Raw genomic sequence first — 21,332 nt, 5'->3', positions numbered from 1 at the left:
GCATCTCTTACTAAAATTTCTGCAACATTCTTTATTAAGACCCCTGGCTTATTTTCCTTCTCCATTCACCATGCAGTTGTAAAACAGATAAGATACTGTCATGCTCAGCCTTCCAAGTTTTCTTACTTACATGATTTTCATGATCTAGTACCTGTTTTCCTTTTCTCTCCAGTTGTGATCCCTTCTTTTCTTGTCCCCTTTCCACCCTCCCCCCCCCCCACCACACACCTCTGTAATCCTGATTATACTTCAAGACATAATTTATCATTATTTTCTCTGGGAAGACTTCCCTGATATGTCTAGGTTGTCTCATGTGCCCCTATATTGTGCTTACATTGGAGGTGTCTGTCTCCCCTACATTGGAGGTGTCTGTCTCCCTTTCAGGGCTGAAGATTCAAGAAGGACTGAAGGTGGGCATTCATCTTCGCATTCACCTTTGAGTCATCAGCAAATTTGCTGGCTCACAGGAGGCATTCAACAAATACTCACTGGATGCTTGAAATAACTTCATTTAACTTTCATAAATATCAGTTCCAGCTTTAAATGTCTAATCTGACAGTGTGTCGGTTTGCATTTAAACACTACTGCAATTAATTTTGTTACTTGAGCATGAAATCCATTCTCTGATATTTTCAGCACTTGTACAGCAAAATTGAGGTGCAAAAATATTTTATATTTTATTTTCCAGGTCTACTATCAAAAAAGAAGCCTTATTATTATTCCAATCACATCACAAAGGAAACTGAGGTAAAAGAGGAGTTAGGTACCTACCCAAGTGACACACTGATAATCCGAAATAAATCCAGGATTAAACCTCAGAGTATTCTGAGTCTAATATGATTGCTTAGCTGCTGAGCTGTGCTCTTTAACTTTCATGGGGGGAGAATATGCTTTGCAAAACTGTTAGACCCTTGAAGAAGAATGTTATTTTTGTTTATAAGAGACATGTAAATTTCTTCAAATATAAATTGGCTCTGTAGCAAAAATTTTAAAATTTTGAAAAGGGAATTAGCAACTAAAGAAATTAAACATGGTCTGGGAAACTGAACTTTGGTGATCAAAATGTCCTTGCAGGAAATTTCCCAACTCAGTGTAGAGTATTACCCCAAAGGGAAGTGGTTGTCATGATCCTAGTTGACCTCAGCAATTTAAAGTCCTTTTGTTCAAGTAGTAACTCATAAAAAGGTTGAATCTGCACAAATTGACTCTGCTCTGGATCCAAGGTGTAACTGAAATGAAGCAACTTGACCTATTTTCACAAGAAAACCAATTAAAATCAAGGGTACTGAGAAGTGGTAAGATCACCTGGAGCTCCATGGTTTCGCAAGGAGGATTCCTATTACAGGGCATTCACCATCTCACTCCAAAATGCCCCTTGGACCAGCCCCTCCTCCAAAGTCTCTCAGGCCTGGAACAAATCACAGAGTCCTTTTCTTTGAGGTTCTCCTTTACTGCTTTCACCTCAGATAAATAATAACTTAAATAATAACTTGAGCACTATTACTTCTTCTAAGACCATAATAACCAAATGAAATAGGTAATGGCTCTACTTCAGAGATGCAGAAATTGAGACCCAGACATAGTAGGCATCTTGTCCAAGTCACATGACTTGTGCCTGGCAGAGCCCAGGTTTCAACTCAAGGTATCTATTTTTGTGTTTGAGCTCTTAACCACCAAGCCTGCATCCTCTCACTTACACAGATAAGGACAGAAATGTGGATCTGGATATGTATGCATATGTGGGTGGGATATAAATATGGATGCAAATATAGATATAGATGAATATAGCTATATGCCACTATATTTATCTTTTGAATATAAAATAAATAGTAAATATATATAATTGCACTTTTTTTAATGTGTTCTTTTATTTTCATTTCTTTGTAAGCTTTCTTCTTTCAGTCCCTTGTTTCACTAACTAGGTTTTTTCCTTTCTCTCCTTAAACTATTTTCTGCATGAGGATAATTGCTTCTTGTACCCTGAGCAACTGACACTTCCCTGAAATAACTGAAAATACCCGAGGGACAGATTTATAGTCAGAGGCCTTAGGTGTTAAAATACCCTTGGGACTCCAATTGAGCCTGAACATTAGAGCCCTAGGGAATGGATAAGCCTTATCATTTTTCTTTGCTTTCCTTTGCTGCTTATTCTTAATAAATGGCAAAGACTCCTATAAGTATGTGCCCAGAGCAACCTCAAGAAGATTGCAAAAAAGGCATATTCTTCCTCTCGTATTTCCATTGCTGAATTAAAGTGAAAAGCAGGCTAATATTGCTGAAGGCAATATAAGTACAGAAGACATGGAGACTGGATAATTAGGTATATATAAGTTTAGAATAATGGCGGATTTCTTTTTTTTTGTTTTGTTTTACTTCTCATTTATCGATGTTTTGGCCTCAGAGAACCAAAGATGTAAGCGGAGATGTATTAAGTATGAGGACCTAGGGATACCTCTGAATAATATCAGCCAACAGATGATAGGGAGAAAAGAAACAGGGAAACAGTATGGGAAATAGATCCATCAGCCCGAATACATATTGTGAAAGTGCTCAGGTAATCTAGTTACAGATACAAACCTAAATATGAATTTTGTTTCATTTTGTGAAAATTACATACATTGAGTGCTAAGAATATGAACCAAATATCAAATACCAAATATAACCAAGAATATGAACCAAATATATGAACCAAAGAAGCTGAACATATTTAACAGTTGTATTAATAAACTGAATCTATTCTATTACAGAATGTTAGCTGCTTATCTATAATTTCTAAAATGAATATTTGAATTTTACTAAATATTGATAATCATATATACTGAAGACTAAAAGTGATATCAGAGATAATCTCGTACAATATTTTATAGATGAAAGACACCAAGGCCCAAAGAAACTAAATGCCTTTGTTGAAGGTCACACAGATAGTTAGAATGACCAGGACTTTTGGATTTCCTATTAAATTTAGTTTTCTTTCTGCTGCATACTGCCTGAGTGGGAATTTCATTAATTTTCACCTAAAATTATTAGTGAGATTTGCAGCCAATCTCAATAACAAGATCATTTCAAAAGAAAATTACTTTAGTAAAAATAATTTTTATTCAGATGATATATTTCATAAACTATGCTAATATTATGGAAAATTTACTTAAGAATAATTCCAAGATTAATTTTGGGGGAAAAAATTACTGAGCATTAAAATCCTTTAATTCACACACAATATTATTCACGAGGGCTGACTTTTACTCTTCTGAATTATTATTGTGTCACCACTCAGAAAACAAACCTAATAAACCAATTTATAATCTCTCCAATAACAGTAGTAAAACTTATAAGTAACTCAATTGACTCTTTCTCTACAGTTACTATGTTTTTAACCATGCTACACCCCAAGAGGATGAGGTCATCCCTTTGTATGTAGCATCTTCTAATCATTTTTAAAAATTTTATCTTAGTGTTTTTTTAAGGCAAGTCAAGTGAAGCAGTGGGAGTGAAGAACCACCACTGTACCCAGATCACACTCATTTAAAAAAAAAACCAAACATTTTTTATTTTTTTTCAAATCTTGATAACCAAAGAACTGTATTTTCATAAAATTGGCAGTAAAGGCAAAACAACCCTTAAAAACCTAATGGCTGTGTCTCTCCCCCAAAACCTGACTGAACTATTTAAACAAAAGAACTTCTTTTCGAGGGGGCCAAATAACTAAATTAGGTTATTAAATAGTTGAGTGTGAGAGCTTCCATGGCTGCAATGCTAGAAAGGGGATGTGGATGCAGCTTTCCTAGAATTTAAGCATGGGTGTTATAAGGCTCCCCATGTCTTACTGACTACATGCCAGATAGGGTGCTGGGTGAAAGTAGAATCAGTAAACCTTTCCAGCCTGTGAGGTTAAGAGTACTTACCTGATTTCACCATCAAGAATTCACCTGCAGCCATGTCTGTAGGTTAACCATTTCCAAATTTATAAATGCACCACAGTGAAGTATTATGCAATCTTTGGTGCTATGCCATGATAATTGGCATGATAATAACTTTTGAGGCTTCTACAACATAATAAGTATTTACCTTATTGGGCATAAGGGATACTTAAGTATTAAGCAAAGTAAGTAACACTGATCAAAGTGAAAATAAAAATGTAAGAAATATTTATATGTACTAATATGTATTTGAAATGCTTACTCATGCAAAATGTTTATATAAAGGCTTTCATGATGCAATTCCCTGGCTCTTAAATTTTAAAAAGTTCAGAATAAAATTCTTAATTCTGAATTTTCGTTAGTTCTTCTGAGGTTTAGACAGAAGTAAAAGAAACACCCCAAACTGGTCATTTATGAAACCATAAGTTCAGTGTGAAACTTGCTTCAAAACTACAAATTAGATGGGGGGAATTGGCTCACGCCTATAACCCTAGCACTCTGGGAGGCCAAGGAGGGAGGATGGTTTGAGCTCAGGAATTCAAGACCAGCCTGAGCAAAGGCAAGACTCCATCTCTACTAAAAGAATAGAAAGAAATTAACTGGACAACTAAAAATATTTAGAAAAAATTAGGCATGGTGGCGCATGCCTGTAGTCCCAGGTACTCGGGAGGCTGAGGCAGGAGGATCGCTTGAGCCCAGGAGTTTGAGGTTGCTGTGAGCTAGGCTGACGCCACAGCACTCTAGCCCGAGCAACAGAGTGAGACTGTCTCAAAAAAAAAACAAAAAAACAAAAAAAAAAACTACAAATTATTTCAGACTAAATATATGTGCTCACATTTATTAAAATTGTCTACGTTACTCATAGGAACAAGCTTCATAGAATTTACATACTGAATACAATAAAAATCAGTTCTAATAAAGATTTAGCTGTCTTTCTAAATAAAAATTTCTGTGTTTGAGGTATCACTTTAAGACATGCCAATATGGCACAACCCGGGAGTCTATCTTAAAAATCCTGACCCATACAGCATCATCCCTGCAAGACTTACTAATAGGCTGAACTATACTAGTCTCTCTAAATAAGGAAGAAATATTTTAAGTGTTACAAAAACAAAGGGGGCAGATACTAGAAACTCTGCATTTCAGAAAACAGTGAAACTTTGTTATAAATATTTTCATTATCATCTTCTTACAGACACCATTCATTTAAAAAGTCCTGGTCAAGACCAATAAAGCAGCTTCATCTCCTGATATTAAAAATGCCTAGCAGTTTAAAAACAATAGTAAAGAATTTCACTATCTTTGTACATTACATTTTAGTATATAAAGCTATTAAATTTTTAGTGTCAAGAGCAAAGCATTACCCCCTACCTAGCTAGCTTCATCACTGGAAGGTGGACACCTGATTTAGCAATACTTATTAACAGCAATGTATATTACCTGTGTTTACAGCAGTAATGCCATTTTACTATCAATTTATGAAGTCATAACACTAGCCAAATACACAGAGACAAATCCCAAAAATGATGTGTTTTGTATATACACATACCTTGGGGCATGACTATCAAGTAATAAGACTGATTTAATACTTTATAGTCACAGCACATTAAAAATATATTGCCAGAAGGATAATAGTCCTATATATGAAAAATGTCTATATGGAAAAGGCTGTGATTTATTGCAAGCAAAGCAGAATATACAGCAAATTCCAAGGAAGGGCACATAATTTTTCAAAACAATTTTTTTTTTATTTCAGGATATTATGAGGGTACAAACATTTTGGTTACATTTTATGACTTTGCTTCACCCAAGCGAGGATTAGAAGCATGCCCTTCCCCTCTACAATGCTCACTGCGACCATTAGTTGTGAATAAAAACAAATTTTTAAATGTAATGGCTTAGGCCAAAATCTCGGTTACTTTTTGGAGAATTCCAAACTATTAGGGGTTGAAGAATGCTTTTCTTTTTTCTTCTTCTTTTTTTCCTTTTTGTGATGTTTCCCCTTTTTTGATTTACTCTTTTTTTCTTTTTCCTCTTCTTTTGTCTGATGTTTTTCTTTCTTTTGTTTCGAAGTATCTTCTCCAGTGGAACTGGATGAATAAGACCTTTTCCTTTTTTGTTTCAATTTGATTTTCTCTTTGCTTTTTTCTCTTTTCTTCTCCTGTTCTTCATTTATTCTTTTTTCCTGTAATGCCTGCAATTTATCCAGTTCTTCTTTCTCTTCATCACTATCTTCACTGCTTGTACTGCTGATATCCAAAACTATGTCCTTCGTGGGGTCCACTCGGAGAAAATTGCGGCATTCAAAAGTCAGGTGACCAGGGTAGCCACATTTTTTACAGCCTGCTCTCACACTGCCCTTGCGGAAACCTGGGAATGCCATGACGGTGGTAAGAGAAGTCACTGGAGCCTTCAGCTTTCGAGAACGCGTTTGCTTCCTGGTGGCTGCGTGGACAACACACAGCCAAAGTGGCCCTTTTCTCGCACCCGCGATGGAGCAACTTCGCTACGGTCAGGGAAGGGCCTGTAACAAGGATTTCTTTAAATACATTTAAAATGGCTATATGTTAGAATGATATTTCTTTTTGAGATAAATAACTAGAATTAGTTGTTGTGAAGAAAGAGAACGCAACCGGCCAGGTGCGGTGGCTCACGCCTGTAATCCTAGCACTCTGGGAGGCCGAGGCGGGCAGATTGCTTGAGGTCAGGAGTTTGAAACCACCCTGAGCAAGAGTGAGACCCCCATCTCTACTATAAATAGAAAGAAATTAATTGGCCAACTAATATATATAGAAAAAACTAGCCTGGCATGGTGGCTCATGCCTGTAGTCCTAGCTACTTGGGAGGCAGAGACAGCAGGATTGCTTGAGCCCAGGAGTTTGAGGTTGCTGTGAGCTAGGCTGACACCACAGCACTCACTCTAGCCTGGCAACAACAAAGTGGGACTCTGTCTCAAAAAAAAAAAAAAAAAAGAGAATGCAACCAAAAAAAAAGTCAGATTAACAATCAACTACCAAAGAAATCACAAATGCAATGGTAAGGTCAGGTATATTTGGCCTGGAGAAGACTGGCACTTACCTTCAGATGAAAGAAAGCAATTCAGCATATATATGTGAACTCTCCTTCTCTATCTCTGCCATTGAAAAGAGAACAGGAATAAGTTAAAACAGGAAGGTTTATTCGAGAGAAAAGGCAAAAAAGGATCCCACTGATGTAAGTTGAATAATATTAGAAAATATTATCTATGAAAGTTGTTAAGTCTCGTTACCTAGAGGTCTTTAAAATTAAAGTAGAAAGAATAACTACTCCAATTCTGGGCTGTGTATGGCATGTGCTTATATGTGTGAGAGTGAGAACAAAGTTATCAAATGGAAAATCTCAAATGGAAAGTTTTAGAAGGGGTTCCCTGTATTCAATTGCATTCAGAGTGATATAGTGTGAGCAAATGAATGGCAGCTTCCACAATGTAATTATTACAAAGAATGATCCTGCTGATGAATGCAAGGGACAAATGGCTAAAAAAAAAACTATGTTTACAAAAATCTCTTGTGAGTACAGAGTGGAAAAAATGCAGAATGAAAAAAATGCATTTGAAAAGGAAAGAAGTTATAAAAAGTGAAAGGGGCAAGATATTGCTGAAGGCAAATTTAAGGAACACACATCTGTAAAACTAGTGTTTCAACAGAAGCTTAACACAATCGGGGCATGAGAAAAAAAGGAGAATCAAATTCAAAATTTAGTTTATCTCTATCTAGAAAAACACAATAAACAGGATAAGAATGTTTCTATTTGGGGGCAAATACTTCAAGGGAGCAAATAGAAGCACTTGATATCTAATTGCCCTCCATGCTTTACATTAAGAAGAAAAAGACAAAGGTAAGAAGAGGTGTACCAAGACATATATTTGCCTGTCCCAAAATCTCAGGATTCTAACCTGATGATTTTATAACAGGGATATATAGCATGGCTTCAGTACCTATTTAAAGAGAAGGGGAAGAGAATGACAGTGTGCTTTGTAGCAAAGAGCTTAAATGTGCAGGTTTTTGAATCTGACTACGGGGGTTCAAATCTAAGCTCAGAATGTTTACTCACTGTGGAAACTCAGACAAGTCTGTTAAGCTCATCACTCTCATGTAGAAAGAAGTCTAAGAAAAAAATTGAAAAAATTGGTTAATGAAAGCAGATACTAAATTAATAGTTTAATAAAATGAGGAAAAATGTAATTCTTTTTATAATGAAATATTTCCACTATAGTGGAAAGAGTGATTTTTACACGTTTTTCATGCACTCATTCATAAGATTCAGTGAACGCCTAGTGTCTTCTAGGTAATGCAATACAGGGAAGAATAAGACAGACCAAGGCCTATCTTTGCCTTTGGTGGGGTAGTGGAGTGGGATGAGGGGCAGAGTAAGACAATAAAAGTAAACAAATGATGCAGTAATTCTAGATTGAGACAGTTTTATTGAGAAACTAAAATAGGGCAATATTAGAGAGTGGGGGAAGAGGTCAATGTCTCAGATTATGTGGGCAGAGAAGTATTTTTTTTTTTTTGAGGGACTGAATTTTTCGATGAGATATGAAAGATGACGAGGGGTTCATGTGAAAATGTAGTGGTTGGTCAGCAAGAACAGAGGTCTCAGATGGGAAAGAGATATGTGAGAAGGCCAGAGAGCTGGAACAAGGTGCAAGGAGAGGAATAGGAGATGAGAGTGAGGAGGTAAGGCCTGGTAGAATGCTAAAGAGTGCAGATTTGTAGAAAGGAGTATGCAAGCTCTGGGTGCTACAAGGAAAGGACTGTAGGAGAACAAAAGGGGGTTGCTTAAACAACAAATTCACTTCTTAATTATTTTCCTAGAGAAAGGCCTGATAATAAATGCTACTTACTGTATTACTATAAATATGCAGAAATCCTGGTTAATAGAAATCTTGGGCCACAAGAGTCTTGCTCTGTCACTGGGGCTAGAGTGCCAAGGCATCAGCCTAGCTGACAGTAACCTCAAACTCCTGGGCTCAAGCAATCCTCCTGCCTCAGCCTCCCCAGTAGCTGAGACTACAGGCATGCGCCACCACATCCAGTTAATTTCTTTCTATTTTTAGTAGAGACAGGGTCTCACTCTTGCTGAGGCTGGTCTCGCCTGGGCCTCCCAGAGTATTAGGATTACAGGCGTGAGCCACTATGCATGGCCACTTTTTGCATTTTTTTTATTATCTTTTTTTATTTCGGCATATTATGGGGGTACAGATTTTAAGGTTTCAATAAATGCCCATTTCCCCCCTCCCCCCACAAGTCTGAGTCTCCAGCATGACCATCCCCCAGATGGTGCACATCTCACTCATTATATATGTATATACCCGCCCCCCTCCTGCCTCCCACCTGCCCAATACCCTATTACTGTAGTACCTATGTGTCCACTTAGGTGCTGCTCAGTTAATACCAATTTGCTGGTGAGTATATGTGGTGCTTGCTTTTCCATTCTTGGGAAACTTCACTTAATAGTATGGGTTCCAGCTCTAACCAGGAAAATATAAGAACACTTTTTGCATTTTTAAAACTTAGGCCAGGCGCGGTGGCTCACGCCTGTAATCCTAGCACTCTGGGAGGCCGAGGCGGGAGGATTGTTCAAGATCAGGAGTTCAAAACCAGCCTGAGCAAGCTGTCTCTACTATAAATAGAAAGAAATTAATTGGCCAACTAATATATATATAAAAAAAAAATTAGCCGGGCATGGTGGCTGATGCCTGTAGTCCCAGCTACTCCGAAGGCTGAGGCAGAAGGATTGCTTGAGCCCAGGAGTTTGAGGTTGCTGTGAGCTAGGCTGATGCCACGGCACTCACTCTAGCCTGGGCAACAAAGTGAGACTCTGTCTCAAAACAAAAACAAAAACAAAAACAAAAACAAAAAACTTAGTAGATGATAACAGAAAATGACTACTTAGTGGTCATTCTCAACCAAGGGTGATTTTGATTCCCTCCCCCAGGGGAACATATGACACCGTTTGGAGATAATTTTGGTCATCTCAACTTGGGGATGGGGTGCTAATGGCATCTAGTGGGTAAACAACAACTATCCTAATCCACCTTCTCTCACTAATCAACCAACCAACCAAACAAACAAAGCCCACAAATGTAGGAGTTTTTAAAGGAATGAGAGCTTTATCAAAATTCCCTTTATAGGGTCACATTTTATAGGAAATATAATCCCTAAGTGCCATCTAAGACACAGGCAACCGATACAGTCATTGTGCTTAAGAAGTTATGCAATGCACATTGAGTACTAAGACGTTTTTTCTTTGTTTTACATGATCTATGCATCACCTATGCAAACCTGAAAGAGTCAGTCTCTCAAGATGAATCCTGAGTGGCTAACTGGGCCTAAATTTAAAATAGGGCCAAACAGCCACTTGCTCACTAGAGATCACTGGCATCCTCTGAGTTCCCATAAAACTCACCTTTGCTTAATTTTGCGACTTTCAGGGCTGACTCACTCGCCTGAACCAACCAATAAGCTATGGCATTCATTGACCAATCAGAACTCAGCAGGCATCAGCCAATCAGAACTAAGCAAGTTTGAATCCCTCATTTGAAAGGAGGACCTGAGCAGGAGCTTTCTCTACGAAAGCTAAACCTTCCCTTTTTTCTCTGGAATGCACCTTCATTTTACACCAAAGACTGGTTTGCAAACTGTTCACTGGAATAAAGTCTCTTCTAAATTCCTTTTTACAGAACTTTTGTTCACATCTGATAAACTTCACAACTGATAAACTTCTTAAATGATTTTTAAAATTATACTTTTAAATAACTGTAAACAAAAGTTTGATATTTTTCTGAATGATTTTAGTGTGTAATCCAAAAATACATTCTTACACTACCATGACAGTTCTCTTGCCTATGCAAGTGATAGCAGATCACATAGCAGTCATAAAACACAAAAGGATATTTTTCAGGAAGAATGAAAGAGATTGTCACACAAGCAGTAATGTATCTGTTAATAAAATCAATACTAGCTGAGGTATTTAAGATTTTTCCTTATTTATCATGAAAACATTTTTTTCTGTTCCTGATTCAATTTTCTCATCAAATATCAAATATATTCAAGGCACTCCTTTAAATGTTAATGGAATTAAGGCAAAAATGTTAAGTTGAAATTATCTGTTCCCTATAAAATGAAAATTTATATTTGATGACATAAATCTATCTAGTGTTATACTGAAGAAATAAAGATGATTTCTATCTCTAAGCAAAGCCTGAGCAGTTTTTAACTACAAATTATGCTCATTGATATTACTTATACAACATAGTTGTAGGGTAATGAGTAAGCAGGCAGCTAATGCTATTCTTGGCAACTGAGGTAGGAAAAGGAAGTAACATGTTCTATCTTAATAGAGCAAATCTATGAATTACGGAATTTGAAACAAAACTCAAAATGAGCCTAGAAGTAACTCTGAAAAGAAGAAAAAGAGGAGAACATGACACTGAAAGCCAAAGCCTAAAATTTACATGAGGTAAAGAGAAAATATTCACCCTTTTCTTTCCTGTCCTAAATTCATGAGGTGTGAGCAAAGGATTTTGGAACTTCCAAGGAAGCCAAGAACACAACTGAGAATGTGCTAAAGCTAGTAGAAGCTGCCTATGCACCCAAGAAAATACTTAAGAGTAACTCTTACCTTTGAGACTCTGGGAAGGTGATAGCCAGTATCTGCTGCAATGAACATATAACAGGATGTTTTCATATGAGAATAAAAGATTTTAAGTTTCCACACATTCTAACATTCTCTATATAATTATACTTCTCTCTTTGCCCAACAAAGTTCTGGGTTATAGTTGTCAAAGCTTGTGGAAGATTACATCAATAGCCCCACTTCTTCACTCTTTCCTTTACCCATGCCCTTTGTTATCTAAATTTTCCTATGATCCCCCAGTTTAGGTGGAACACAGTTTTCTGTCCCTTGATTCTGATCATGGCCATAAACTCAATTTAGTCAAACAGAACCTTGAAATGGATTGAACATTTTAATACTAGAAAATAAGAGTTATTTCAATACTTGAGAGTGTATGGAAAAGCTATAGTTTCTACTTGAGATTTCACTCAGAGTTAGGGAAGGAATAGTTGACAGAATATAGAGGAAAACATCTAGCTGATTTGAAACAATAGCTTTTCATGCAACTAAAAGTCTGAAACAGGAGAATATTGTTTCTTGGTCACCATCAGTAAAAAGAAAACTATCCAAAGGGTAGAATTGAGGTATCTGGGGAAATGCCAGATGTATCTTGTAAGTTAGAAATATTTCCTGATAAAACCATCTAGCTATTCCATAAGAGGACTGGACATAAAGTTAAAATTTATTATTTTATCCCCAGTGCCTGGTATAGGGCCTGTATATAGAAGTTGCTTAATGACCATGTGAGGAGTAAATAGATTATTAGAAATCATCCTTGAAATAATGTTTATACATTTATGTACTTACACCACAAATAATTGTTGAGAAACTACTATGTACCATGCCTATGGCAAGTGCTAGGGACACAGCCTTCATGAACAAAATATAAAATCACAGCCTTCATGCAGCTGACAGTCTGGTTTCAGAAAACAGAACAAAGTACAAAATGGTCAGATGTTGCTAAGTGCTATGGAGAAAATATACATCAAAGAAAAGGGATGGGTGAGTTGCAATGCTCCGGTCCCTGCAACTTTAAAGAGATGGTTAGGGAAGGTCTCACTAGAAAAACAAGGACATTTGAACAAATTTTTGAAGAAAGTGAAGGTAGGAGCCATGTAGATATTGAGAGTGTTCTGGATAAAAAGAAGGGCAGGTGCAAAGGTCCTGAGGCAAGTGTGCCTGATGTACTTTAGGCACAGCAAGGTGTGTAGTATGGCTGGGGCAGAATAAGGAAGAGAGAGACTATTAAGTGAAGAGTTCAGCTAGGTCAAGGGAGCCAGATCTTGCTGAGCTGAATAGAACATAGTTAGAACTTTAGCTTTTATTCTAAGTAAGGTAGAAACACATTGATTTTGAACAAAGAATTAGGGAAGATATGACTTACCTTTTAAAATAATCCCCTCTGGATATTGTGTTGAGAATATACTAGTAGAGGGAAAAGGCAGAAGCCAGGGGAAGTGACTATTACAAATTTCAATTTAGAGATGATGGTGGCTTTGACACTGGTGGTAATGATAACTAATGTGGTGAGAACTGGTAGGATTCTGAACACATTCTGAAAGTCAGACAGACAGTATATATTAGAAAACTGAATGTAGAGGGTAGTAAAAATGGAAAAGTCAAGAATGACTCCATATTTTTTGCCTGAGAAACAGGAAGGATAGAGTTGACATTTGACTTAACTTCAGATACTGCCATAAGATATGCCAAAAAAGTCCACATTCCACAAAATAAGTTAGCTAGAGAACTCGTAGCCAACATACATGTTTGTTTTACGCTAATGAGTTTGAAGTTGAAAATTTTAGATGAGATACATTTGAATAACTCTATTTTTAATGCTATTTCCTAAAATCAAAAATCACTTTGCTGTTCCCACTATGAAATGTTCTTTCTTCTTATAGATAGAGTATTTAGACATCTACATGTTTTATATATGGTAGTGCATCACTTAACAACAGGGATGTGTTCTGAGAAATGTATCCTTAGGTGATTTTGTTGTTATATAAGCATCACAGAGTGTACTTACACAAACCTAGATGGTATAGCCTATTACCCATCTAGGCTATGGCCTATTCTTCCTAGGCTCCAAACTTGTACAGTACATTATTGTGCTGAATACTGTAGGCAATTGCAACACAATGGAAAGTATTGGTGTATCTAAACACATTTAAACAAAGAAAAGGTAATGCACTGGGCTACAACATTATGACAGCTAGGTGATAGGAACTTTTTAGTTCCATTATAATCTTATGGGACCACTGTCATATATGTGGTCCATTGTTGACCTAAATGTCATTATGTGAGGCATGACTGTATAAACATGTTCTATGAGTTACCTGCACCTAAAATTCAAAAATGGGTGACTCATACCTTTATTGTCTTCCAACATAACACTGGAAATGTAAAAATTAAGCCCTGCATCATCATAAGATGTGGATGAATTATAAGATCCTTATACAAAAGTATCTCTTTTCAGAACACAGTCATCAAGAACTAAAGTCTTACTACCCTAAGGTCATAGGGAGGAAACGAAAAGTGAGAGAGGCAGGCATCCAAAACAGAGATTCTAAGTCTTAAGATTCAATCTATCTATTTTGATTTTGAACTGGCCTCAAAGATTTTTCTTCCACAAAATAAAATGGAGAAACATCAAATACCAGTGATAGTTGGAATAAAAACCACATTGTTATAAATAACTGCTATAACAATTTATGTATAATATAATCTGGGAGACAGAGGTGCATATTGGGCACAAGAGGGTTGGAACTATAAAAGTCCTGGTTTCAAATTCTGGCATTATCACTTACTACAGGGGTTCAAACCAAATGCTTGATTCAGTTTTGGAGTTCCAAGTTTTTTCCTCTATAATATGGTAATAATGTCTTCCTCAGGCCATCATAGTATATTAAATGAAAAAGAAAGTAATGTGTATAAAAAGGACTTACACAGCTTCTAGAATATGGCATTTGCTTATTCATATTATTGGTTCCCTGTAAAACAAGAAAAAACACCAAAATAAAAATCTTAGGTAGGTACAACTGATGAAGCAAAAAAGGACATTGCTCTATTTATCAAACCACATAAGACAGAAACTAAAAGAAACTACTGCAAAAATAATATGAAGAAATGTGGAGCTGAGACTCTTTTAGATTGTAAAGAGACTCTTGTTAACCTAATAAAGATAAAGGAAACTTGATTGGCCTAAGGGAAACTCCCAGTGATAAAATGGTGAGAATACATAGATTTGTGCTGAATGCCTCTAAGAGAATAGAACCTGAAGGCATATTCAAGGAATTGACAGTATTTTTTTTTATTTCAGCATATTATGGTGGTACAAATTTTAAGGTTTCTAATAATGCCCTTGCCCCACCTCCCCCTACAAGTCTGAGCTTCAAGCGTTACCAACTCCCAGACGGTGCACAGTATTATAATTGAGTCTGATAGAAACTTCAATATAAACACAGCAGAGAAAAAAATTGGACCATTAGCATAAATGCCATTATTATTATTGTATATTTATACATTCTCTCTTGTTGAAGTAAGATTTTATTTAGTACATGTACCAGTTATTGTATTAGTCACTTATTAATTATTATATTTAGATATTGTTTATAATTTGTAAATGTTTCTAAATCAACAGTATCCTGGCGTTGATTTAAATTTTCTCATGAAATGATTATGATTTGTATTCAATTCCCCAAGTTCCTCAGCTGTATTATCATAGAGAAGTTTCTTGTACTATAATCTACTGTAGACCACACTGTAAAAGAGGTGTGTGGAAGTTTTTCTGTACTCTACTTAAGAACTGTCATACATCTCCAATGCTATATAAAATGAAGTGACTGCTACAAATAGAACTCTTCAAGTCCAAATGTGCTTGATGCTGCCTAATTCTCAGTTTTTTTTTCCTTGCAATAACAGGGTTAATGTTTTGGAAAAATATTTTTTTAAAAGAAAACTGCAGAAGTTGCTGCTACATCAAAAATCAACTTGGTTACTATTAAAATTATATTTAACAGAGTTGTCACATCCAAGCTTCTATTTTTCAGTTGGCTATACACAGATGTGGATCTAAAGGAGGAAGTGCGTGACTTTCATCTTGTCTTGATAATTTTATGTTGATTACAAATTATATAGATTGAAGAAATGTGAAATAAAGTGTAATGAAGGCCAAGAAAAGAAGGGGGATAGCATAGTTCAATGGCTGAGAAAACCAATTTTGGAATTGGAACGACAAGTTGAACACACAGTTCCTTAACTTATTAGCTGTGTGACCTTTGGCAATTTATTTAATTTCTTTAGGTTTGTTTCCTGACCCTAAAAGGATTATTAATATTCCTATATCACTGGATTAGTATGAAAATTAAGAAAATAAATATAAAGTTCTTGTTATAGTGTCTTGAATATAGTAAGCACTCAAGTATTATAGTTGATCAATTATGTTATCACCTTTCTTTATAATAATAATAAGCACTAAAGTATTATTAGGTAGTTGTCATGGTTATTATCATCATTATTAAGAGAGAAATAAAATAATAGATCTGTGATAGTCAATACTCTCTCTTGGGTAATTTCAACTCAGAGTTTCCCTTTGGCCCAGTCCTTCCCTAAGAATGAGGAGTGTGCTTATGGAAAAATTTGAGGAAATGTTTTCCCTATTGTGCTAGAAGATAGAGCTTTAGGCTGAGCTGGACAGAGCAAAGGACTTAACCAACCCATTCTTGGAACAATACCCTCCCCCAGGAGGGATAAATGAGTGACACAAATTTAAGCCTTAAGAAGACCCAACCCCATTTTCTCTCATTCTTACTAATGATCTATAGGTCTCTTGCTCCTGCTTCTTATTTGGACCAGCCTTTTCTTTTCTTTTTCTTTTTTTGAGACAGAGTCTCACTCTTGCCGGGGCTAGAGTGCCCTGGTGTCAGCCTAGCTCAACACAGCCTCAAACTCCTGGGCTCAAGCGATCCTCCGGCCTCAGCCTCCCGAGTAGCTAGGGACTACAGACATGTGCCACCATGCCTGACTAACTTTTTCTATGTATTTTTAGTTGGCCAATTAATTTCTTTCTATTTTTACTAGAGACGGGGGTCTCGCTCTTGCTCAGGCTGGTTTCGAACTCCTGACCTTGAGCAATCCTCCTGCCTCGGCCTCCCAGAGTGCTAGGATTACAGGCGTGAGCCACCGCGCCAGTTGGACCAGCCTTTTCTTGACATAGATGTCATATGTGGACTTAGTCACGACATAGGTGATTAAAGTTTCTTTTGTCAGAGGGCCTAAGTCTCGTTCCCGAAACACCTGATGAGTGACAGTGGTTTTTGTTGTTTTGTTTTGTTTATTTATTTATTTTGTTTTTATGTCAGAGTTTTTAAGGTACAAAACCCTTTTTGGAAAGAACATACTGGGCGGCAGTCCCCTTTAACAAGTATAGTGTTTGTTACATAAACACATTCTTTTCAAGCCAGAATTCTGGGAGAATCACAAGATTCGGGCCAAATGAGACTTCCTAGACATCCTAGAGCAGGCCCAGAGATTCACTTTTTAAGAGTAGGGGAAGGGAGAGGCAAAATGGAGGGATGAAGGTTGGGGGTGCTCCGGGTGGGGGAAAGTGAGAGGTAGCAGGGCCTCCGGGGGGAACCCTGCTACCTCTGGCCTCCCCGGAGCCGCCGCCGCCACCCCGTAACCACTACCGATCCACAACCTTCCATTACGATCCCTCCCCTCCCCCCCGCCCCCCAACCGCCACCTCGGCCACCGTTGCTACCACAGTAGCGACGCCGGTTGCCCAGGATACACAAAGCGGAGGCCCACGCCGAGACTAGGCCTGGCGAGTCCAGGCCACAGGTCGTCATGGCGGGAAAGTGGCACCGTGTAAAAGTCTATGTCTTAAATAATGACCAGCAGTGGGATGACCTAGGCACCGGGCACACCATATTGACTTACCACGAGGTGTTCCACGGCATGGCTCTGCTAGTTAGTTCCGAGGCAGACAATTCACTGATCCTGCAGTCGAAAATAAATCCGCACACGCACTATCAGAAACAGCAGGGGGCGCTAATTTTTTGGTCCGAAGCTGAGAATCATGGTATGGCGCTGAGTTTTCAGGACGCAGCCGGCTGTCGTGCGCTCTGGGAAGACATTTGCCACGCTCAAGGTAAAGACCCCTCGGTCGAAATCACACGGGATCTTTTGGGTGAATCAGAAGAACAATCTGGCGAAATGCCTGAAGCCAGTAATCTGATTGAACTGCCAAACTGTGAACTGAATACACTCGAACAAATTGCCGATTTAGTTACCTCAGTTTTCTCCTCATCTATCCATAGGGATAGTCTGGCTCAAGTCTTGGAAAATGAGCATTATATTCAAAAACTACTGCAGCTGTTCCACGTTTGTGAAAACCTAGAGAATATTGAAGGTTTACACTGTTTGTATGAGATTATGAAAGGAATCTTATTCCTCAATAAGGCATCTCTGTTTGAGATCATGTTTTCCGATGAGTATATTTTGGATGTGGTCGGTTGCCTTGAATACGACCCTGCTTTGGCTCAGCCAAAAAGGCATAGGCTTTTCTTGACCCAAAATGCAAAGTTGAAGGAAGTTATACCGATAATGGACTTTGAACTTAGGCAAAAAATACATCAGACATACAGAGTACAGTACATTTACGACATTCTTTTGCCTGTACCATCCATGTTTGAAGAGAATTGTCTTTCTACCATTACAACGTTTATTTTCTTCAACAAGGTTGAGATAGTCAGCATGGTACAGGAAGATAACAGGTTTTTGTCTGAAGTTTTTATACAGTTACGGGATAAGACTACAAATGATGATAAACGGCGCGAATTGTTGCTTTTTTTCAAGGAATTCTGTACCTTCTCTCAGACATTACAGTCTCGAAGTAAAGATGCACTGTTCAAAAAGTTGACACAATTTGGAATTCTTCCTGCTCTTAAAATTGTAATAGGCACAGTTGATTTGCAAATAAGGTCAGCTGCTACCGATATATTTGCTTATCTAGTAGAGCACAGTCCTTCTATGATCCGAGAATTTGTAATGGAAGAAGCCCAGGAGAGGGAAGACGATGACCTTTTCATTAACATAGTAATTGAACAAATGATCTGTGATACTGATCCTGAGCTAGGAAGTGCTGTTAATTTGATGGGACTTCTCCGTGCTCTTCTTGATCCAGACACCATGCTGGTAACACCTAGTAAATGTGAAAGAAGTGAGTTTCTAAATTTCTTCTATAAACATTGCATGCATAAGTTTATAGCACCACTTTTGGCCACCACTTCAGAAAACAAATGGGAAGAGGATAATATAGTTGAAGCTAGTGAAAACCCAATTTCACCCAATAATTATCAAACAGCACAGCTGCTTGCTTTAATTTTAGATCTACTTACATTTTGTGTACAACATCACGCATATTACATAAAAAACTATATTTTGAGCAAAGACTTGCTAAGAAGAGTCTTGACCTTGATGAATTCAAAGCACACTTTCTTGATCTTGTGTGCTCTTCGCTTTATGAGAAGGATGATTGGCCTTAAAGATGAGCTTTATAATTGTTATATCATCAAGGGAAATCTTTTTAAGCCAGTTGTAACTGCTCTTCTGAATAATGGAACTCGGTACAATATGTTAAATTCAGCTATTATTGAGATGTTTGAATACATAAGAGCAGAAAATATCAAGTCTCTTATTGTACATGTAGTCGAAAAGTTTTATAAGGCATTTGAATTGATTGAATATGTTCAGACATTCAAAGGATTGAAGTTTAAATATGAGCAAGAGAAAGACAGACAAAGGCAAATACGGAAAAATGTACGTACTGTACTGTATGATACAGAATTTCAAAGAGATGCCGACATCGAGGAGGTGAAGGAAGAAATGTGTTTTAAGGAAGATGAAGGAGAAGCAGGTATGCCTCCATTGGAAAATGACTTTCCAGATCGTTATGGTAAATTGGTGGAGACTAAAAGAACAAGAGAAAATGAAGATAAGGTAGACCTTCCTGAAAGAGCATCTTCTAGTGGCTTCAAATTTTCTTCGTCTTATTCTGCTGGTGCCACTAATGGAAAAAGTAGCCCAAATGGTAGAAGTGTGGTTAGTTTAGTGGATTATCCTGATGATGAAGAAGAAGATGAAGATGAAACATCCCCCGGGAAGAGACGTCGTCTTAGCTCATAAAATCGTTACAGAAGCCCCTCAACATGTGGTTCAACTAAAAATTCTATAAATGTCAACGAGCTGATTCCAACAGCTTTTTCATATGAACTTATACAATAAATAGCAAATATGATGAACTAAGAGGGTTTAATTCTATAAAAACAAGACGTCTCATAATCTTAAAAAATAATAACCAGCACTTATGTTATAACTTCTTAGCAAGAAAAGCTTAGTTTGGGGGTGATAAAATAATATTAATATAATTTTTTTCCAGGAGTATATATTAGGAACAACTAACAGTTAATTTGCAACACCTACAAAATTACTTGCATAATGGTTTTAGCCATGGCATTCCTTCCTTCAGTTGCCTTTTTGAAATACAAGTTTATGTTTTATGAAAATCAAAGCTAACTATAATAAGAAATGAAGTTAGGCTGTTCAGATATTTCTGTAAAGATTTAACAAAAACTTAGCCTATGGGTAATTGGAGGGAAGTAACTTTCAGAATGTATTTTCTTGAATAAAAAAAGTCCTGGATTCAAAATGTGCAATTGTCAGTGTAACTTTTTTTTTTTAGGTAAGAGATCACAAGAATAAGTCCAATAGTATTCCCAAAAGGTTTTATTTAGGACCTTGGGAGTGAGTAGAACAGAGAGCTTTTAACTGCCTAGATTGTGACAAATAACTTTGAAGTAATTTCTTGATTCATTAGTGAAGTTTGTCCTTCCCAGAATAGCAGGTGAGTTTTAAAATGTAATTTATAGAGACTGATATACAAAAAAAAGTACCGAGTGAAGTGACATTTAATATTTATAAGTCATTTTGGACCAAGAAAAAGTTATTTAAGTGTCAAAATCAGCACACAGCACATGAAGTTTTTCTACAAACAAACATGGGTGTAATCTGAAGGGTGCTTTATTAAGGAGGGTATGCAAATGAATTTCTAAAAATAAATTGAAGCAAAGAGTTAAGAGGCTTTATTTTTCAAAGAGCAATTTAAACAGGTCTATTTTTCCTGAAATAGCTTAAACTGAAAAGCAATTTCTCCTGTTTTGAAGATTTTAGAGTTAATGTTATTTCGGGCTATTTGGGTAAGATGTGCTGGCTGTGTAGACAGGAAATATAATTTTCCACCAAACATTTATTTTATATTTTAAAAATACCTCTTGTTTTGTATCATTTGGTGTTATTCATGATGAAATAGAAAATTCAGGAATTAAAATGTGACCCTTTAATTCCAAGAAAAAAATAAACCATATTGAATTTACTATTGTGCCAATAGGAGGCACAGATTATGCAAAACTAAGAGGCTGTTGTGTAAAAGCTACAAACAGAGTATATTACTAAAATGAAAAACAAAAATTTCATCAAGTAAAAAGTCTGCTAAAGTTTGGGCATGACCTCAGGAGATATTATTATACATTGCAGAGGACACAACACAGTGGGGAAACTGCATTTTCACACTTGTCAAGCCATGCTAGTTAACTTAAATGTTGTACTGGGATTATTCATGTTGTGGGATTGTATGTCAGAAAAGGTAGTAATCATTTCATGTTTTCCTTCTGGCTAGACTGTCAAGGGGATGGTTGT

At 36.9% G+C, this 21,332-nt stretch overlaps 1 protein-coding gene and 1 pseudogene across 1 annotated transcript; one reads left to right on the top strand and one right to left on the bottom strand.

Moving 5' to 3' along the window:
* Nucleotides 1-5,832: 5,832 nt before the first annotated feature.
* LOC105867106 (uncharacterized) lies at nt 5,833-17,595 on the bottom strand. The gene is made up of 5 exons (XM_075999320.1): nt 17,517-17,595; nt 14,522-14,566; nt 8,010-8,062; nt 6,996-7,050; nt 5,833-6,441 (listed from the first exon to the last, which is right to left on the bottom strand). Exon 5 carries the CDS (start codon nt 6,298-6,300, stop codon nt 5,833-5,835), a length of 468 nt encoding a protein of 155 aa, XP_075855435.1. The 5' UTR covers nt 6,301-6,441; nt 6,996-7,050; nt 8,010-8,062; nt 14,522-14,566; nt 17,517-17,595.
* On the top strand, nt 17,347-20,171 carry LOC105867152 (serine/threonine-protein phosphatase 4 regulatory subunit 3B pseudogene; annotated as a pseudogene).
* The last annotated feature ends 1,161 nt before the right edge of the window (nt 20,172-21,332 follow it).

Source organism: Microcebus murinus, chromosome X (genome assembly GCF_040939455.1).
Source record: "Microcebus murinus isolate Inina chromosome X, M.murinus_Inina_mat1.0, whole genome shotgun sequence".
NCBI classification, from domain to species: Eukaryota; Metazoa; Chordata; class Mammalia; order Primates; family Cheirogaleidae; genus Microcebus; species Microcebus murinus.
The sequence above is the reverse complement of the archived record's forward strand: the minus strand, read 5'-3'. Positions and strand labels throughout refer to the sequence as shown.